Raw genomic sequence first — 20,225 nt, 5'->3', positions numbered from 1 at the left:
ACCCAAAAGTCCAAAAACATCAAAGCTTCAGAGCAAAGACACTGACCACAAGTTCCAGCGAACAGACTTTTACTACATGCACTTTCTGTAAGAAAACTGGGCATACTTTGCACAAATGCAGGAAGTTCATGGAGAAAGCAGTTTCAGACAGAATCAAATTCATTCGAGTTGAAAGTCTATGCTTTGGGTGTCTCAGGTCTGGTCACCAGTCAAAGAGCTGCAACAGTAGGAGTGTCTGCAACATTTGCAACAAGCGGCATCCTACCTGTCTGCATAAGGAGCGAGACAAAAAAGAACAAAGACCGCCACAAGCCAAGCAAAATCCAAGTCAAGAAAGATACAGAGAAATACCTCAATCATCCCAACATGAAAAAACCACAGCCGCTACTTCCAATAGAGTAATACTTGGTGAAGCTAATGCACAAACAGCTGCAGTAATTCCTGTCTGGCTTTCATCCTTAACTCAACCAGAACAAGAAGTCCTTGTATATGCTCTGTTGGATTCTCAAAGCGACACAACCTTCGTTCTAAGCGAAGTAGCTGAAGCCTTGGAAGCAAACAAAGAACAAGTCAAGCTTAAGCTCTCTACTATGACCTCAAGAACCACAGTAGTAAGCTCTCAAAGAGTAAATAACCTACAAGTCAGAGGCTTTTACTCCAGTAAGAACATCTCCTTGCCTCCAGTCTACACGCGCGAGTTTATTCCAGCCAACATATCGCACATACCTACAAACGAAACTGCGAAAGCATGGTCCCATCTAGAGCACCTCCAAGAAGAGATCGCACCTCTGCAGGACTGCGAAGTAGGTCTGCTTATTGGGTATAACTGCTCACAAGCTCTACTTCCAAAGGAAGTTCTGTTTGGCGAAGATCATCAACCTTATGCACAGCGTACGGACCTTGGATGGAGCATTGTTGGCCATAGGAATCCCACTGTAGACTACGGTGATGCCATCGGAATCAGTCATCGCATAGTAGTGAGACAAGTGACACCAGGTGTGGAGCCTTCTCTCAATCTCAAAACTGAAGTACACTATGTGAGCCGAACCAAAGTAAAAGAGATCACTCCCTCAGACATCATAAAGGTCCTTGAGTCAGACTTCTCTGAAAGAGCTGGAGATGATGATCCGGTGTCTCAAGAAGATCTCAAGTTCCTGGCAAAGTTGAGAGAAAACATCACACAGAAACCCAATGGTCACTACGAAATGCCATTACCGTTCAAAGAGGAAAGACCCAAATTACCTAACAACAAGGCATGCGCAACACATCGACTGCACTGTCTTGAAAGGAGACTAAAGAAAGATCAACAGTATTACAAAGACTACGTAAACTTCATGGACGATATCATTTCACGTGGTGAAGCGGAAAAGGTCCCAGAGGAAGAAATTGACTACAATCCGGCCTGGTACATTCCACATCATGGAGTTTATCATCCACGAAAACCAGGAAAAATACGTGTAGTATTTGACTGTTCTGCCAAGTTTAAAGAAACATCTCTCAACGACTACCTGCTTACCGGTCCTGACTTGACAAATACATTGGTGGGTGTTCTATGTCGCTTCAGAAAAGGTTCCATTGCAGTCATGTGTGACATTGAAAGGATGTTCCACCAGTTTCACGTGAAAAGGGAAGATCAAGATTATTTAAGATTCCTTTGGTGGGAGAATGGCAACTTGGAAACCATACCATCAATTTACAGAATGAAGGTCCACTTATTTGGAGCAGCCTCGTCTCCTGGCTGTGCCAACTTCAGCCTGAAACATCTGGCAGGACAAGGACAAGGTCAGTTCAGTGAAGACTCCATACGCTTCATTCAAAGAAATTTCTACGTTGATGATGGTCTTGCAAGCGTCCAAACTGAAAAGGAAGCCATTCAGCTCATCAAAGAAGCAAGAGAACTTTGCTCCACTGGCAAGCTAAGACTCCACAAGTTTGTTTCCAACAGTGAGAAAGTGATGGCAACCATCCCAGAAGAAGAACGTGCCACAATCAAAGATCTAGACATGGCCTTGAGTTCACCGCACATGGAGAGAGCTCTAGGAGTAGAGTGGTGCATCACATCAGACTCATTCAAATTCAGAGTTCAAGTAAAACCTAATCCGCTAACAAGAAGAGGTGTGCTCTCTACTGTAGCCTCTCTGTATGATCCCCTGGGGTTCATGGCACCCTTTGTCCTTTTGGGGAAACAAATACTCCAGCAAATGTGCAGAGAGAAGATTGGCTGGGATGAGGAACTGCCGGAAAACCTAAGACCCAAGTGGGAGTCCTGGATCAGAGACCTACCCAATCTGGCTGAAATGCAAATCAAAAGATGTTTTTTACCTTCAAATTTCGGCAACGTGAAAGGATATGAACTTCACCACTTTGCGGATTCAAGCGTCTCCGGCTACGGTGAATGTACCTACCTGCGAGCCATTAACATGTCCGACGAAGTTCATTGCTGTCTGGTAATGGGCAAGTCAAGAGTGTCACCAACCAAGGTCACAACTATTCCGAGACTTGAGCTCTCTGCGGCAGTTGTTGCAGTTCGAACTAGTGACATGCTTCAAAGGGAATTAGAAATCCAAGATCTGCAAGAGTTCTTTTGGACAGATTCCACAGTCGTTCTTGGCTACATAAACAATGACGCCAGAAGATTTCAAGTTTTCGTAGCCAACCGCATACAGAGAATCAAGTCAAGTACCATGCCTGAACAATGGGCTTATGTTGCCTCTGAGGATAATCCGGCAGATCATGCCTCTCGGGGTTTAACCGCAGAGCAACTTAAGACCTCAAACTGGTTCACAGGTCCAAAGTTTCTTTGGTGTAAAGAACTACCTGAAAGAGAACCCAAGGTGGGAGAAATTGAGGCAGATGATCCTGAACTTCGCAAGGCTTTTGTGTGTAACACTAAGGCAAAAGAGAGCAGATCATTACTGGATCGCCTACAGAAATTCTCTGATTGGTCAAGAGGAGTCAGGGCAGTTGCTAGACTGAAACGAAAAATCAAAGAATTCAAAGGCGAGAAGCAAAGAACCTACGAAAGTACAAGCCTAGAAGAAAGGAAAGAAGCAGAACTTGTCATCATCAAGCTTGTTCAAAAGGAAGCATTCTCAACTGAGATAAGGAGTTTGAAGCTAAAGAAAGAAATTGCCAAGACCAAAGACAGTAGGCTGTACAAGTTAAATCCATTCTTAGATGAAGAAGGTATCCTAAGGGTCGGAGGACGCCTAAGTCAAGCCACGTTACACCCACACGTTAAGCATCCTGCAATACTCCCAAAGAACAGCCACATGTCAGCTTTACTTATTAAGCATTTTCACGAAAAGGTACATCATCAAGGTCGTGGAATGACAATAAACGAACTGAGAGCTAATGGATGGTGGATCCTGGGGTGCAGCAGTGTAGTCTCATCACACATATTCAAATGTGTCAAATGCAGAAAGTATAGAAGACCTGCAGAAGAACAAAAAATGGGTGATTTACCACGAGATAGAATGGAATCATCTCCACCATTCACTTACGCCGGTATTGACTGTTTTGGTCCAATATATGTCAAAGAAGGAAGGAAGGAACTCAAGAGATATGGTCTTTTACTCACTTGTCTATGTTCAAGGGCAATACACATAGAGATGATTGATGACATGACAACTGACTCATTTATTAACGCTTTAAGAGCATTCATTGCCATAAGAGGAAATGTGCGTCTACTGAGATGTGACCAAGGAACCAATTTTGTTGGAGCAAGGAGAGAGTTTGCAGAACTCATGAAAGGAATGGATCAAGAAAGAGTGAAGGCTCTAGGATGTGAATTTCTTATGAACCCTCCAGCAGCAAGTCATATGGGTGGTGTCTGGGAGAGACAAATAAGAACCATACGAAGTGTTCTTACCGCTATTCTTGACAAGTCAGCAAAAAGGCTTGACAGTACCTCTTCAAGGATATTCCTGTCCGAGGTTATGGCCATCGTTAACAGCAGACCACTCACCACTGAACATTTGAATGACCCATCCGGACCTGAACCTTTAACTCCGAACCATATCCTAACAATGAAGTCCACAATCATTCTGCCCCCACCTGGACAATTTACAAGAGAAGATCTGTATCTTCGAAAGAGGTGGCGCAGAGTACAGTTTTTGGCTAATGAATTCTGGACTCGATGGAAGAAAGAATATCTTTTGAACTTGCAGCCAAGACAAAAGTGTCACAAGAACAGAAGAAACGTAAAGATCAATGACATTGTCCTCTTACAAGATGATCTGGCATCACGAAATAAATGGAAGCTGGCCAGAATCACAGAAGTCTACCCAGGGTCAGATGGTAGGGTGAGAAAATTAAGATTGCTAGTTAGTGACACCACATTTGATAAAAAAGGGAAACCCACAACTAAAACTGTGTTCCTTGACAGGTCTGTACAGAAGGTTGTTACTTTACTTGAGACAGATTAAGGAGTATAATGTTTTCTTGAAGTTATAGCCTAATTGGTTGACAAAAATAGCTCATTGAAAAGTTGAAGTGGATACCAGTAACACCCATTGTGTTTAGAGAAATCATACATTAAAGTTTGCGTGATTTGGTGGGAGTGTAATTGTCGCAAAATTATAATAATGTATACTTTGTTTTCAACCAATGTCATAATTTAGAATTATAAATCGCATTTAGTATTATTTAGTGATTTTATTTGGTAAAAGTAAAGTGCTTTTATTTTGAAGTTTCCGCGCAAGGTCTTCTGGGGTCGCTCGTGAGTGAGAAAGTCGGCAAGCTAACAGCAAGTGTAGCACGGACAATTTAATGCTCTGATAAAAGTGTTAAGGTTGTTATAGTGGATGTCAGCGATCTAAGGAAACCTTTATTCCCTTGTGTACAGCATGCAGCCAACGAGGTATGCTGTTTTGTGTCTGTATTTTACTTTGGTGAACGGTATTTTACATGCTGTGCATGTCATTGTATGTTCATATTAAGCTAATGCTGTCTTTATTTTCTCGTTATACTGTATGTTTAGTTTTCACGGTGGAAATGGAGAATAAGCTTCAAATAAACCTGTATCAAGAAAACCACTTGTGTCTGCCAGTGCTTCGAGGGAATTACACAAGTCAAGTCACCTTCATTTATATAGCGCTTTTAACAATATAGGTTGTTTCAAAGCAGCTTTACAGTGAAAATAGGAAATTACAGTAACAGAGTTTTGGCTTTACAGCAGCTCTAGGATAAAGTTATTGTCCAGCTAAAGTTAGTTTTAATTGATTGATTCACAATGGTATACATCTACATGGTATTTGCCATGTTAAAGTGAGTAAGTTATGTGGGTTATAACCATTAGTAAGAAGGTGGTGCAGTTAGTAGAGTCCCGGTTACACTTTATATTGGTAGTCTACACTGTAGGTCTTTACAGATATTAGAACAGACTCTCCTGCATTTATTTACAGTATCAATGAACTGATTAACATGAAATTAACATGCATCCCAGAACATTTTGTGAATGATTTACTGTCTTGTGTTGTGTCTTTTAATACTATTATCTTTTGATACTATTATCTCTTTGATGCTATGTGTTTTATTATAGAACCAATGGTCAATGTAACCTCACCTATACCATGTTTTGTCTCTATAAATTGGGATTTTGAAGATCGAAATGATTGTGTACATGATATGCCGATAGCTGCGCAACATATTAGTATTACAAGAATCTTTCTTAGTTTCGTCATCAGAAACCAATCCAGCTGCACGTGCAAATGAGCACGCTTAGAACAAAGATTCATAAAATCAACCACAGAGGAATCTTCCCGCTTGGAAATTCCACCCTTCTCATTATTAGAGACAAATCCACAGTGACCCTCCTCTCTCTTCTCTTCTGACCTCTACTGCTGCTTCTTCAAGTGGATTTCTGTGCTCTGAAAATGATAAGCTGATGGTTCTTTTCATAGTTAAATGGATCTTTTCCATAGTTCCATTTCCTGCTTCCAGTTCCACTCTATCACTTATCACTCACATGTATGTATGCATGTATGTTTGTTTAGTTTAGTTATGTTTGTGATTTATTTGTATTTGTATTTGGTTCTGATTATCTGTGTGCAACAAAGTCCATTTTACGATCTTGATCTTGTTACATGCTCTAAGCGCTGTACATGCTAAGAAATAATAATTTTTCGGTGGCCATGAAAGATACGCTTTTCTTAGAATAAATGAATAATTAAAAGAGTTCGTTGGAACTGATTAATTGATTGTAATATTAATTTAGCTACTTCAAGTTAATATTAATAATTAATCATAATTGATAATTATGAGTTATTATTAATATTTCCCCTTTGAGCTAACTTGTTACAGTCCATAGACTGCAGGTATGTTTAACACACAAAACACTATACAGTCTAACAAATTGAGATATATTGGCTGTAACATTACTGTAAATGTATGTACTGTTGATGTAATTTTATATTTATCATTTAAATTTTGTGTGAAAAAAAAAAAAAAAAAAAATCTATTGTGATACAAGACTTTATTGTAGAGAATACATTTCTGAGAACAGCCTGTGACTAGAGACAGCTGAAAATAAGTGTGAAAAGGGTTGTGCAATTAAAAAGTTGTAATCTATTGACAGGCCTAGTTGAAATGAAATTTTCTAAACGTCTCTTTGAGAAAAACCAAAACCAAAAAAAAAGCTTAAACCTGGATTATTGAGAGCGATTATAAGTGCGATGAGCATCTGCTAAATAAGCACCTGCGACCACAATTCACTCCTTCAGTCAGTGAAGCCGCTCCCACAGCTGAATAGACTGAACTAATGAGTGTTTAAATGCTATATATTCCCATCTTCCCACAGGAGAAGCAGCAGAAAGCAGGAAGAATTACTCCAGGAGAAACTACTCGCATACTATTTTAAAGATGGAGTTTCAGGAAGAACCCTGCAGAATAAAAGATGAAGATACAGAGAAACTAATAGGTTGGTGTTTTCCTTCATTCTCTTAAATGACTGACGAGGAACATTAAGATGAAAACTGACAAATAACAATACCTGTAAAACTACATATTATTAGACTCTATAGTAAACTGTATTTTGCTAATTTCTAGGCTCCCTGGTTTTGTTTCTAATTTGTACATCTTCAATTGAACCATGGAAATGTAATGTTGATTTTAGACCCAGTGGAAGTCAGGTTAGCAGATTCTTCAGTCACTAAAGACAAACAGCATTTCACAAATGAAGATGGAAACATTATTTCACAGACTGAAAAGAATTTCACAGATGGAAAATCTGGAGTCAAGGGATCTGGAAAGTGTGGAAAGAGTTACACGCATAAATCAGCACTTAACAGACATATGAGAATTCACACTGGAGAAAAACCGTTCACCTGCAATCAGTGTGGAAAGAGTTTCACTCACATAGGCTCTCTCAAAGACCATCTGCGTTTTCACTCTGGAGTGAGATCATTCAGCTGTGATCAGTGTGATAAAACATTTGTTGTGGCATCAAGCTTAAGAGCACACCTTACAGTCCATACTGGGGTGAAGCCTTATATATGCTTTGACTGTGGGAAGACCTTCACTAGATTGCGCATCTTAAAAACACACCAGAAGATTCATACTGGAGAGAAACCTTACAAGTGCTCACACTGTGGGAAGAGTTTCACTCGGTCAGAATACTTGAAAGATTATGAGAGAGTTCATACTGTAGAGAAGCTGCACCAGTGCTCTTTATGTGGAAAGAGTTTTGCTCATTTTTCTAATATGCGGACTCATATGAAAAAGCATTGCCCAAAAGTCTCTAAGTCAGGGATGGGCAACATCGATCCGGGAGTGCCACTGTCCTGAAGAGTTTATCTCCAACCCTGATAAAAAAACTCATCTGCATGTAGCTTTCTAGTCATCCTGAAGACCTTTATTAGCTTGTTCAGGTGTGTTTGATTAGGGTTGTAGCTAAACTCTGCAGGACCAGATCCAGATTAGATGGTGGACCTGCGCCTAGACATGACCACAATGCATCCCTGAAGTGTCAGCAGAGATTGTGTCTACTAGACTCTCCCCTGTGAAGGCCTCATCGTCACGATAGCCATCTGCACTGATCCTCAACAAACCCGTCTCCACACCGGCGTGATGACTCCAATCTTCGGCCAGATGGAACTGGATTAATATTCTGAATGTTCCAATCCAATCTGACTTTTGACCTATAATGCTGTGTGAACTGAGCTGGACGATGACATCACAGTTTTGTCCAGAGCGGCTATATATATATATATATATATATATACAGTGGTTAAATTGGGCCGGGGCTCTCCGGGGCTCAGCTCCGGCACATAAGCCTGCTTGTTTGTGTCCTGATGTGCCTGTTTGCTATGGAAGGCATTTTCTGCCAAATTTAAATAAATAAATTAAATGATTAAAATGAAAATTAAAACCAGATTAACGATTTCATTACAGAAAACTGTATGCAAAAAATGTGACAAAATTGAGAATGAAATTAAATGATTTCATTTTCACAGTGACAGTGCATTATCCTAGCCTGGGTGCCAGCCCGAACCCCGCCCACAACATTTTTTGGTCGGGAAGTTCGGTCTGGACTCGCTCCGTTGAGGAGCTATTATGCCCGAACAAAAATTGTTCGGACCAATCAAATTGTCAGGGCGGGCTTTATACGATGATGGACAGATGAGCAACGGTAACGTAATCACCCACGTCACCAAAGAGCGCTTGATTTGAATTAGTTTACAACAAAGACGACTGCTGCTGGAGAATTGAGATTTCACGAGTTCACATTTACAAATAAGTCAGATAGAATAAATGCGTATATAAGATTTCACACAAATAAGTCGATAGAATAAATGCGTATATGACGTGCTGTCCGAGGAGAGGGCTGTGGGCTCGGTAGCCATACTCCCCCGTATTCCTGGTTGTGAGAGAACAAGACAAGAGTGAGGATTCGGGGTGGTGGAGGGATGCTGAAAAACTGTCAAGGAGTGTTAGGTAAGTTGGCAGAGTGAATATGCTTCCTCATGCTGATAGATAGGGTAACGTTAGACATGGTATTGTTTGATGACAAGTTGATATTGGATTGATTATTTGTACGTGCTCCTCCCGAACTTTGTTTATGAAACATCATGTGTAGATTCCGCCATCGCGTCTGTTATAGAAGATATCCACTGTGCATTCATTTTAAAAGAGGAACAGAGAGCCGCAACATTTTGTTGGTTGAAAGTATGAATGAAGAACATGCGTCATTTACTCCGTTGCTCTGATTGGTTGTAGGTCTATCCAATTGAGTGCAGAGGTTTTTTTTTTTCCTGGTTCGGTTGAGACACACCCCATAATCAAATCTCTATGGAGCAGTATCAGACTCACATTCTGACTAGAATCTGAGTATGACGACGTCAGGCTAGCATTATCCCTGTCAACTTGAAAAATAAAATGCAATTGGTGATTTCACATATCATTTTCACTACAGTCTCGAGGCAAGACTGCCAATATTAAAATGAAAAGCCAAACGTGAAAAAGAAACAGTAGCTGTGTCCCAAAGTTGAAGGTTGCATCCTTCGAAGGACGCAGACTTCAAGGATGCAGCCTATACGTCCTCTGAAGGACGCACCATGTAGCCTTCCTAGGATTTCCTAATTGTGCAACCAGGTGTTCCCGATCACTGCTCCTGGCGCCAAGCAACGGTGCGAGAGGACAGCTGCTGTGATCATTCATTTTGATAACTGAGTAAACAGCTATGGAGCCAGAATTGGCTATTGTCATTTTTATGTTTTATATTTTACTGGAGGACATGGTGTGCCCCGGCGCTGCCGGATCATGTATTTTCGGTTTAGCCCTGTTTGAATACAAAACCCAATTTAATATAAAAAGTCCAGTATTTCTCGCGCTCGTCATCTGCAGCTGTCACGGTTGCCAGGCGACAAGAACAATCCTTCGTAGGCTAGACCGGTCCGAGCGCTTCAGATGCGCCCTTTGATATGGGACGCTGCTGTAGTTAGCAACAATCTGTTAATATTGTGACAATAAGCCTACATTTTGTTACTTTAATTTTCAGAACTGCATATTTCGTTAGTATTCACTTACAAATGTGAAGTAACCTGAAGTACTTTTTCCCTCACATCACAATGTGATTACATTACACTACACAAAAGTATATAATGTAACAACCAGATATTACTGTATATTGAAAATAAACAGAAGTAAAATGCAACATGTAATGTAGTAGTAGCCTAATATAAATGCAGTAGTTATTAAAAGTCCTTTTTTCAGAAAGCCGTCGATTGAATCAGCCCTGCAAACCTGTTGGTAGACAACTTAGTGGATAGTGGAAATATGCACTCAAACACTCTGGAGACCATCCCAGATGATGTCCCACCAGCAGGAGGCATTACCAGGGGCAGCCCATCCCGGTCCAGCAGCTCAGCTCAATAGAGTCTACATAATTTTTTTCTTATTTTATGTATTGTAAAATTAAATGTTTATGTTGATTTTGATATGTTTAACGTATGTTGTAAATAGTTGGAAAAAGTACTTTAATGTAGCCTAAAGAACAAATGATTTTCAACTACCAATTTTATTTGAAAAAATAAAAAGGTATAGAATTTGTTTCATGCTGAAAGTATTACTGTCATTACAAAAATAAACAATGTCCAGAACAATTCATTCTCTTTTATTTACACAATTAAAGTTGCATAAAAATAAATGTACATAATTTTTCTTTTAAAAAATAAAAGTGCAAAAAGTTAAACAAGAATATGTAGAAAATATATATATTTTTCAATCATTCTCTCAAGAAGAGAAAACAGCCTGTCCATCCTCTCCCTTCTTTCCTGTGCACTCCTCGCCTCTGCCTCCCTCTGTAGTTGCATTTCTTCTCTGATCAAGTCCAAAAACCCGTCCTGTCTCGCCGCCTTCGTGCTGGTGCTGCTGCCCCTGGCTCCTCCTCACCGTGGGCACCCACTGCTGAACTCGGCCCTGGTGTGTCTTCAGGGATTGAGGCGATGAGGACAGGGGGGTTGGTGCAATGCCTCTGTCCCAACATATCATCCATGAGGACAAACCAGGGCCAAGTTGCAGCAGTGGGTTTCCCACTCACACCCTCTCCTGTCCCCGGACACTTGCAATCCTAAAGGCAGAGCAAATTAACCATGGCTTGTTAACAACAACAGGACAATACATTTCAGCAAAGATGTGTGTATTACTTTTCTTTAATATATATATATATATATATATATATATATATATATATATATATATATATATATAGATAAAAGGGTACTTAACACAGAGGAGCAATCTTAAGTGCATTGTTAACACTGCAAAATATGACACATCAAGACATGCATACAAAATACTTAAGAAATCATATTTCTGTATACTAAAATTTGGTTAAAACCACATAGCTTGCATGACAGCACTACAAAAACACATAAAAGTGAAACCCCATTGCCTTATCTACTGCTTTTCTTATTGTTTTGGGCTTTATTGGGTGAGTGATATTTCTTATAATACACAAGTGCAAATATTACAAATAGGTCGTTAAACTAATAACGTTATTACCACAAGTTTTGCCTAAAACTACCTGACAAATGAAGCCACGCAATGGTGATGAAGGAGTTAAGAAGAAGTTTATAAGAAAATTTAACTCTGGTTTCGCTAGCTATTTGAGTAAATGAAAACATAATACTTACATTTAAATGTGAATTTGCTGTCCACCACTGATCTCTAGTCTCGGCCGCCTTTAAAAATAAATAAATAAATGCTGTCGTCAACGGCGCGCAATGAATTATGGGGTAAAATAGGCCGCTAAGTGTCCATTTATGTATCCTTCTTTTCACGGGGAAACGAAGGGTGCATTTGGCGTCGCTTTTGAATCAGGGAAGCCTTCGTCGCGGCGCGATGACGCAACCGGCCTTCGAATACGGCCTTCGAAGGATGGAGAATTGAATTGGGACAGCCTTCATCGAGCCGCGGTGACGCAATCGGCCTTCAAATGCGACCTTCCAAGGATGCAGCCTTTGAATTGGGACGTCCTTCGTCGCGCCGCGGTGACGCAATCGGCCTTCAAATACGGCCTTCGAAGGACGCAGCCTTCACTTTGGGACACAGCTTACAAATACAGTTTTTACAAGTAGTAAAGTCATGGCTGAAGGGCGTTGTTAGGCACAACGCGAATATATGAAACATTGGCCGAGGTCCTCGGTTAAAGCCAGTGGGTATTAAAGGGACACTAGGTAACTTTTTTACCTTAACTGAACAGCTTCGGAGTCAGTGGAATGGTTATATTACTTATTTCGGGTTGAATGGTGGTGGTTTTGCACCCCCCTGGTGCCCGAGAGCGGAAAAAACTCACTTGCAACTTTGGGCCAGCGGGTCGGCGGCCTCGCCGTCATGAAGTATTGCGTGATATCAGGTCTCGCGATGTAACGAATTGCTTGACGGCACTGCACACGTACACGCCCCCATTCAAGCACCGGCTAGCTATAAGCGAAGGGCAATGATAGATTGAGTTATGGCTGAGCCTGTAAAAAAGAAGCAGAAAGCTAGGAATTCTTTGTCGGAGGACCAACGAAAGAGGAAACGGGAGACTGACCGAGCAAGAAGTCAGACTCGAGTAAATATCGGACCGGCTTTTTCAGAATGGCGAGAACTGAGAGAAACAGAAGCCTGCAAAACGAATGCTGACCTGGCTGCTGTTGCAAGTATCTTTGGAATAAACTGTGTTTAATATTTACATTTCAAGTAATTGTGACCTCAGGATGTTTGCTATTGTCTGTAAAGGTTTTTATTATGATCGCTGTCTGTTACGGGCTTACTAGTACGCTAGATACTATAACTTTGATGTTAGCATTGTCATTAGCAAACACGTTTGATTTCTGTAGTTGTTTGGCCGTTCCTCTGTATTTGTGTAACTTGCACTTTTATTTTATGTCACTAAGTCAACGCGTCTGATAATAGGCAATAAACATGTTGCACATATCATGATCGAGCTAGAAAAAACTTTCTGATGTTTTCTTAGACAAGCAAAGGTAAACTGTCATTCTACCAGATTAACTTATAGACCTTGCTAATATAACTTTAGACAAATATTGACCTCTGATATATTTTTTATGCTCATTCCCACTCTCCCAAAAACAAACAAACACGAAAGCAGTAGTTAGCCTCGTTCATATCGTTCGTTCCCGGTAAAAATACTAACGTTAGTATGCATGACAAAAAAAAAACAAAAAAAAAAAACGCCATCAGTTGGAAATAAAATATTGCTTTACTTGCCTCGGTAGACATAACTGGTTTTGAAATAGCCGTTCCTCTGCTCAGCTGGGTTGCTCGTGGCGAGGGGGGAGGGACAACAGTTGGTTTTACGACAGAGTGTTTGAAAGTATTTACTACCAGACACTAGGGGGAGCTTCGTAGAGAAAAAACACTCAGACTTGCCTGGTGTCCCTTTAATGTCTGGCTATAATTGTTGTAGAAATTGTGTTACTAAGACTTCTGTACACCCAAATAGTTGAATTTCCAAAACAGCCTAATACATGAATGAACCTCATTGATTATGGTCTAGTCTGAGTCTAACATCATAGCTAACATGGTCAGGGGTGCGTTTCCCGAAAGCATCGTTAGCCAACTATGGTCGCAAGTTTCGTCGTTATCAGCATAGTTCAACGATTTGGTGTTTCCCGAAACCATCGTTCCAACGAACGTTCACAAACAGCATCGCAAACTTGTGTGGTTAGATGCATAGTTCCTTGTTAGTTTGTTGTGTCGACGTCATTGATTTCGCAGCAGCTGGGATGTGTTCTATTCAGAGCTATCGACCCTATAGCCTATTTCTTTCGAAGCTTTCACCATCCACTTTAAGTGATTTGGATGACTTAAAGTCGAGGTGCTCAGGTTTTACACAATTTGATTTCTTCATTACAAATTATTTGAAACGATATAATAGCGTGACGATCGCAATTATTCTCCCTTCGAAGTGTCTTGGTTTCGTTTGTGCGAAGAAACGGTGAGTGTGCAAGTGAGTAGCTTTGTTAAATTCCCAAAGACAAATAGTAGGCTAATATAACAATATTTTACAAAAATTATTTTAGGGGTTTACCCTTAAATATTAAATTGTATCTGTACTGTAGCCTACACATACGCAACATATGGAAACATAGGCTAATTTACATACGTTAACATAGGCTATTTAAAATATTACACACTCAAACCACAGTATTTTTTATATATAGTCAAAGAATGAAGTAAAAAAATATAATATTCTCATGGCGTTATAAGAAACAAATACATATTTATTGTTTGCAAAAGTATTTATGTGAAGTCTGCTGGGGGGAAACATAGGCAAATAAACAACATTATTTATTAACACAAGTTATGTCAGATTAAATTAAACAAATAATAGAAAACACAGTATCCAAACTGTAAAATATTAGCCTACCATCCAAACATATTCTGAATTAAAAGTTCTCTGACTTCTGCTCCTGCAGGCATTCTGCCTTGATGTGGGTTCAAAGGATCTTCATCATCATCATCATCATCATCATCAGAAACAGCATCTTCCTCACCATCGGCTCCAACAGCACCAACTTCCTCCTCAGGAAGCTGGACATTTTCCCTGACTGCAATGTTGTGGAGAATTGCAGTAACCACAATAACAGAACAGCTTTTGGTGGGGTTTAGCTTCAGGCCACCACTGGACTTGCTGATGCAGCGAAAACGTTGTTTCCACAGTCCTATAGTCCTCTCCACTGAGTGTGTCCTTCCATGGGCCTGATTAAACCTTTCCTCTGCAATGGTGGCTGGATGCTGCACAGGTGTCAAGAGGTAGGGGCGAAGAGGATATCCACTGTCTCCCAGGAGCCAGCTATCACCAAAGCCACCTTCTTCAGCCATCTGGCAAATTGCAGAATTGGCCCATGCAAAAGAGTCATGTGTGCTTCCAGGCCATTTTGCCACAATGTCAGTGAACATTCCCTGGTGATCACACACTACTTGAACATTAATGGCTGGATAGCCCTTCCTGCAAATGTACAAGGGCTCATTTACCTTAGGGCTTAATACTGGGATTAGGGTGCCATCAATGATGCCAGTCACTCTGGGGATGTTGTCAATATCATAAAATTGTTGATTGGCCAGCTGTATTTCCTCGGGAGTTTTGGGGAAAACCAGGATGCTCTTCATCAGCTGTAATAACAAAGGTGTTACTGTTGTCACAGGTTTGCTGACTGAAGACTTGCTGAGCCCCAGGCCATCACCCACCACTTCCATAAAACTTCCAACAGCAAAATAACGCAGTGTAGCTAACAACTGCACCTCTAGACTTAAGGCGTAGTTTCTTCTTGTTGCCCTCTGAAGGTGTGGTTTCACTATCTGAAATAATTCAAGGATCTTGGTCCTTGGAAGACGGAATTTTCTTAAAATTGCATCATCAGATAGTGAGTCACGAGGGGTAAAATTTGTCCTTATGTGGGCATTTATATAAACTGATTGACTTCTCAGTCGCCTTCTGTGCTCCAGCTGTAAGAATCTTTGTAAAGCTGCCATTGTTGAGCACTTGAAACACACATACACACTGTTTTATTAGGAGAGGCATTAGTACACCTGCTTTTGAGTTAATAGAAACACATTAGCTAATAATCATTCTAAATTAATTTAATTACTACAATTAATTATTACCATCTTTGATTTGTTAAAGTAATAAGGTACAACATTAATGTATTGTATATGTTGATTTGTTTTAAAATAGGCTGTTGTCATTCTGTAATTTCATATTTTTCATTCTTTTAAGAAAGCACTTAAGAGTGTTTTGTGTTATGTTTGGCTTATATTGTCATTGATGATATTAATGTTGTGAATTAACAAAATTTTCATTTACTTTATGGTTTATGTGATGGTGGCTCAACACTTCAAAATAAAAGTTCCATTCCATATGTTTCATTATGGAGGGGGCCAGGGTGGAGGGGGTCTGATGTTGCAGGGCTCAGCTTTGAATTCAAAGGCCTGGTTGACGCACATGCATATGCCTCCAGGGATCCCTTCCAAGGCCTCAGGCCCCAGGATGGCCAAAACTCTCTCTTTCTCTGCAGTCAGAGGAGGAACGGAGTTGATACCCCCACCAGTCTATTTTGCTTCCCTTCTACATGCTGCAGCCCTCCGTTTGGTCACACTTGCGAAATCCGTCCACTTTTTTCTAACTTCTTCTGGGCTTCGCTCATAACCATAGCAAGCAGCATTTATTTTTTGGGTGATTTCTGCCCAGGATTTTTTTTTTAGCAGCATTTGTAACACAATTTTTCAGCTTTGAAAATAGCTGTATTTTTTTACTCTTCACCTCCTCCAAAAGAACTGTATCTTCATTTTTTGAAAATTGTGGTTTTCGCGTCATTTTCAGACAGCGTCATCACTACGACACGGCATTATTACGGCTTTTGTTCACACAGCGCGCGTTCCGGGACTGAACACGGCAATGTTACTAGGTCCCCAACCCGGCATCGATCCCGGCATTAAACCCGGGTCGTGTTTGCGTTCACACAAAAGGCGTTCCGGCAATTTGCCGGCAATTTCCCGGGTTCAATGCGCTGTGTGAAAGGGGCTTTTCGAAAAGAGAAAAGAACCAAATTTACAGCAGGTGGCGATATGTGCTCATAGCACCAGTCCGCCATTAGAACGAAGAAGAAGAAGAAGAACGTCATAACGACAGCTCCAACCAATGTGGTTCAAACCATGGATCTGCGACACAGGTACCATGGTTTCGGGAAACAGTAGTGACTAGATAGTTGATTTCTTTAAAGATGCATCGTACTATGGTGGTTAAACTAGCGAGTTGCATCGTTGGCCAACTACACTGAAAAAAATTATTTATTGACTTAGTAGAATTTACTAAAAAAAATAATGTTAATTGGTTCCACATAATTCATTTTAGCTACATTTAAACAAATGCATTACGTTGAACTAAGTTCAGCTTAATGCATTTGTTTAAATGTAGCTAAAATCAATTGCGTGGAACCACTTACGATAATTTTTTTTAGTAAATTCAATGATTTCAGTAAATTCATTGAATTTTCTAAATGTTTTTATCGTAAGTGGTTCCACGCAATTGATTTTAGCTACATTTAAACAAATGCATCAAGTTGAACTTAGTTCAACGTAATGCATTTGTTTAAATGTAGCTAAAATCAATTATGTGGATCCAATTAACATAATTTCTTTTAGTAAATTCAACTAGGCTGCGTCCGAAATCGAATACTTCCCTACTATATAGTATGCGAAAAACAGTACGCGAGCAGAGTAGTATGTCCGAAATCATAGAATTCGAAAAACAGTAGGCGAGAAGTACCCGGATGACCTACTACATCCGGCGAGATTCCGAAGTGCGCATACGATGGACACTTTACTATCCCATGATGCCACGGGGGAGGAGTTGTCGTTATATTTGAAAATGGCGGAAAGCGGAGACGCGGCTGTATTCAAGTGTAAGTACATTATAAAACTTCTTTGTGGTTAAATCGTATTATTTTAACATCATTTAAGTAAACGATTGACTTGTTAAAAGTTTAAATAATGTAAATTGAGTGTGTTCTTTTCCAGCCAATTAAGAAAAAAATATAGTTTTATCATTATTATTACGGAATAGTCCGAGCAAATGTAAATCAGCTAGCTAACACTGTTTTCTTTAAACAAAGACGTTCGTTGTTTAGCAGTTTAATGAGATGGTTACAAAACTACAGTAAATTAAAACGATTTTATTTCTCCTTTACCAGTGTTGATATTATGAAATATTTGTTGGTTACATAGCAAGCTACTGTTAACAAGTGTAACTTTATGTTACCTCAGCTTTTCCATGTAACATTAATAAATGTTACATGGAAAAGCTGAGGTAAAGTTACACTGGTTAACAGTATTAATAGATTGACCATGGATCATTTGTGTTGATTTTGCAGGGGCTGATGAACACACACGTGTTCTCATTGAGTGGAGAGTGGCTAATGAAGCCCTCTTCACTGGAAAAAGAAACGCTGCAATTAAAGGTTTTGAGTAAGTATACAAGACAAATGTAATATGCTAATTTATTTTATCACAGAGCAGAGTTTTTATCACAGAGCAGAGGTTAGAGGGCAAAATGTCTGCTCTTCAGATTAAAAAGAAATGGGAGAACCTTAAACAAAAATACAAAGTAAGATTTTTTATTATTATTATTGTAGTTCACCCTAAAATGAGAATTCTGTCATGATTGAATCATGCTCATGTTTGGCCCTGTAATGCAATCATTTAACAAATCATATGTTTTACAATGTAATTGACTGTCTTGATATTCTGTTTTCAAATATGTGTAGGATCTGAAATGTCCACAGACTGGGGTGAGCACTGAGGATGGGGGGGTAACAGCAGCATCCTGGAAATGGTATTCTGCCATGGATGAGGCAATAGGGGGCAGACCCTCCATCACACCACCCACCCTTATTGCCTCATCTGGCCCAGATGTTGCTGTTACCTCTCCATCCTCAGTGAGGTCAGAGCATGAAAGAGTAGGGAGGAAAAGGAAAGATTTTGAGGAGGTGATTCGAGAGATGGAGGAGAGGGAAGCTGAAAGAGAAAGAGATGCCATTGAAAGGGAGGAGAGGCGATGGCGAGAGATGGAGGAAAAGGAGGAAAGAAAAGAAAGAGAGCGACGAGAGCATGAGAAGAGACTAGAACAGGAGGCCAGAGAAAGAGAGGAACGAAGAGACCGAGAAGTGAGAGAGAGAGAAAGGGAGACAAAAGAGAGAGAGGAAAGATTTCTTCAGCTGTTAGAAATAATTGCAAAAAAATAATAAAGGAATCAAATGGTACACACTCTCTTTTCATTTATTTGTTAGTAAGTTCACAGTGTCATGCTGTTTTTGCTAGTTTTATTACAAAACACTTAATTCCCAGGGATTTACAGTAGCTAGATTGTCAGTTGTAAAGTGCTTAATATGTGGCATTGAGTAATTAATATTTTTTAGGTGTTTTGTAGCAGATTCCAGATGGTTTTTGAAACAAGTGCCGCACTGTAGAGAAATACCCACACACTCCAGACACTGTTAAAGTGTATTTGTTTTATTTTTTGTGTATATAACTTTTAAATGGATACAGAATACAAAGCTTAAAACAAAATCACAACTTTGGCATAAAGTAGTATAATAGAGCTTAAAGCACCACCAAAAGGAAAATTATTAAAACATTTTTATTATAGTGTCATGATGAGGAAAGAAAATGAACTTCAGCAGCTTCAGTAAGGTAATTTTCACAGGTTTCTTAATGATCTAAAGGGACTTTGATACAAGCAATCTCATTTGTAGGCAGGGTCCGAAATTAACTTTTTGGCTCACCTGCCACGGGGACTGGTAGATGAAAAAATCGGCCAAAATAATAAACAGCCTTTTTTTGTCACATATACATTAATTTCAGTACATTTAATTGAGATAATAAGGTATTATGTTGAATACAAAATAAAAAATTGTCCAGAGCAAAATTTGAAATGTAGCCTATAATAAAAAAAATCTATATATTGATCAAAATTAGAGAATATTTCATATTTTGGTATGAACATTTACCCGCCAGTGTGGCGGATAGCCAAGATGAGGACTTTACACCTTGGGTAATTTTGGATTTGGATTTGAAGTAAATAATTTGTAATTAAGCTCAAGTATGTGATATGTAGTTATAATTTTAAAGATTTGGTATACAAATTCACATATAGCCTAAGTGTGCCAGTGGTTGGTGGGTGTCACCTCTAGGGACCACTGTAGCTCCGAGATCCCCTGTCGATTAGCCTGGGTCTGCAATAACCCCAGTTACCATGTGCAGCCGCGAGGAGGCCCAACAGGAGTCTTGGTGATGGAGAGGCTTTGTCCAGCGGCAGTGAGCTGTAAGACAGAGGGATGCACACAGATAGCCATGCACCTCTCTAACTACTACTACTGCACTGTACGCATCACAGCACCCTGTGGGCTGTGCCCACACACACACACCTAACTATTTACATAATAACTAACAGACAAGCTGGAACACTGTCAATCTAAGAACAAGAACTGATTTTAACCTGTGTTAAGTGTCTTACAGGTAATCATGCTCATGAAGAGCAGGCACACAGTTGCCTGGTGCAGACACCGCTGCAGCTAAATGGTCCCGCACGTGCTCTCCTGCGCTGGCTTCTGTGTTGCGGGGTTCAGGTGGGCCATCGTCATCCTCCTCAACTTCTGGATCAACTATGTCCCCATTTAGAAGACAGAGGTTGTGGAGCACCGTGCAGCATGCAATAACAT

The 20,225-nt window shown here is 40.0% G+C and overlaps 1 protein-coding gene across 1 annotated transcript; it reads right to left on the bottom strand.

Moving 5' to 3' along the window:
• Positions 1-14,373: 14,373 nt before the first annotated feature.
• On the bottom strand, positions 14,374-15,207 carry LOC311277615 (putative nuclease HARBI1; the record flags this gene model as incomplete). Its single annotated transcript, XM_084387988.1, has 1 exon — positions 14,374-15,207. One exon carries the CDS (start codon positions 15,205-15,207, stop codon positions 14,374-14,376), a length of 834 nt encoding a protein of 277 aa, XP_084244114.1.
• Between the last annotated feature and the right edge of the window lie 5,018 nt (positions 15,208-20,225).

The sequence above is a fragment of the Rutilus rutilus genome, assembly GCF_951802725.1.
Source record: "Rutilus rutilus genome assembly, chromosome: 18".
NCBI classification, from domain to species: Eukaryota; Metazoa; Chordata; class Actinopteri; order Cypriniformes; family Leuciscidae; genus Rutilus; species Rutilus rutilus.
Note: the sequence above shows the minus strand (reverse complement) of the source record. Positions and strands in the feature narration are given on the sequence as shown.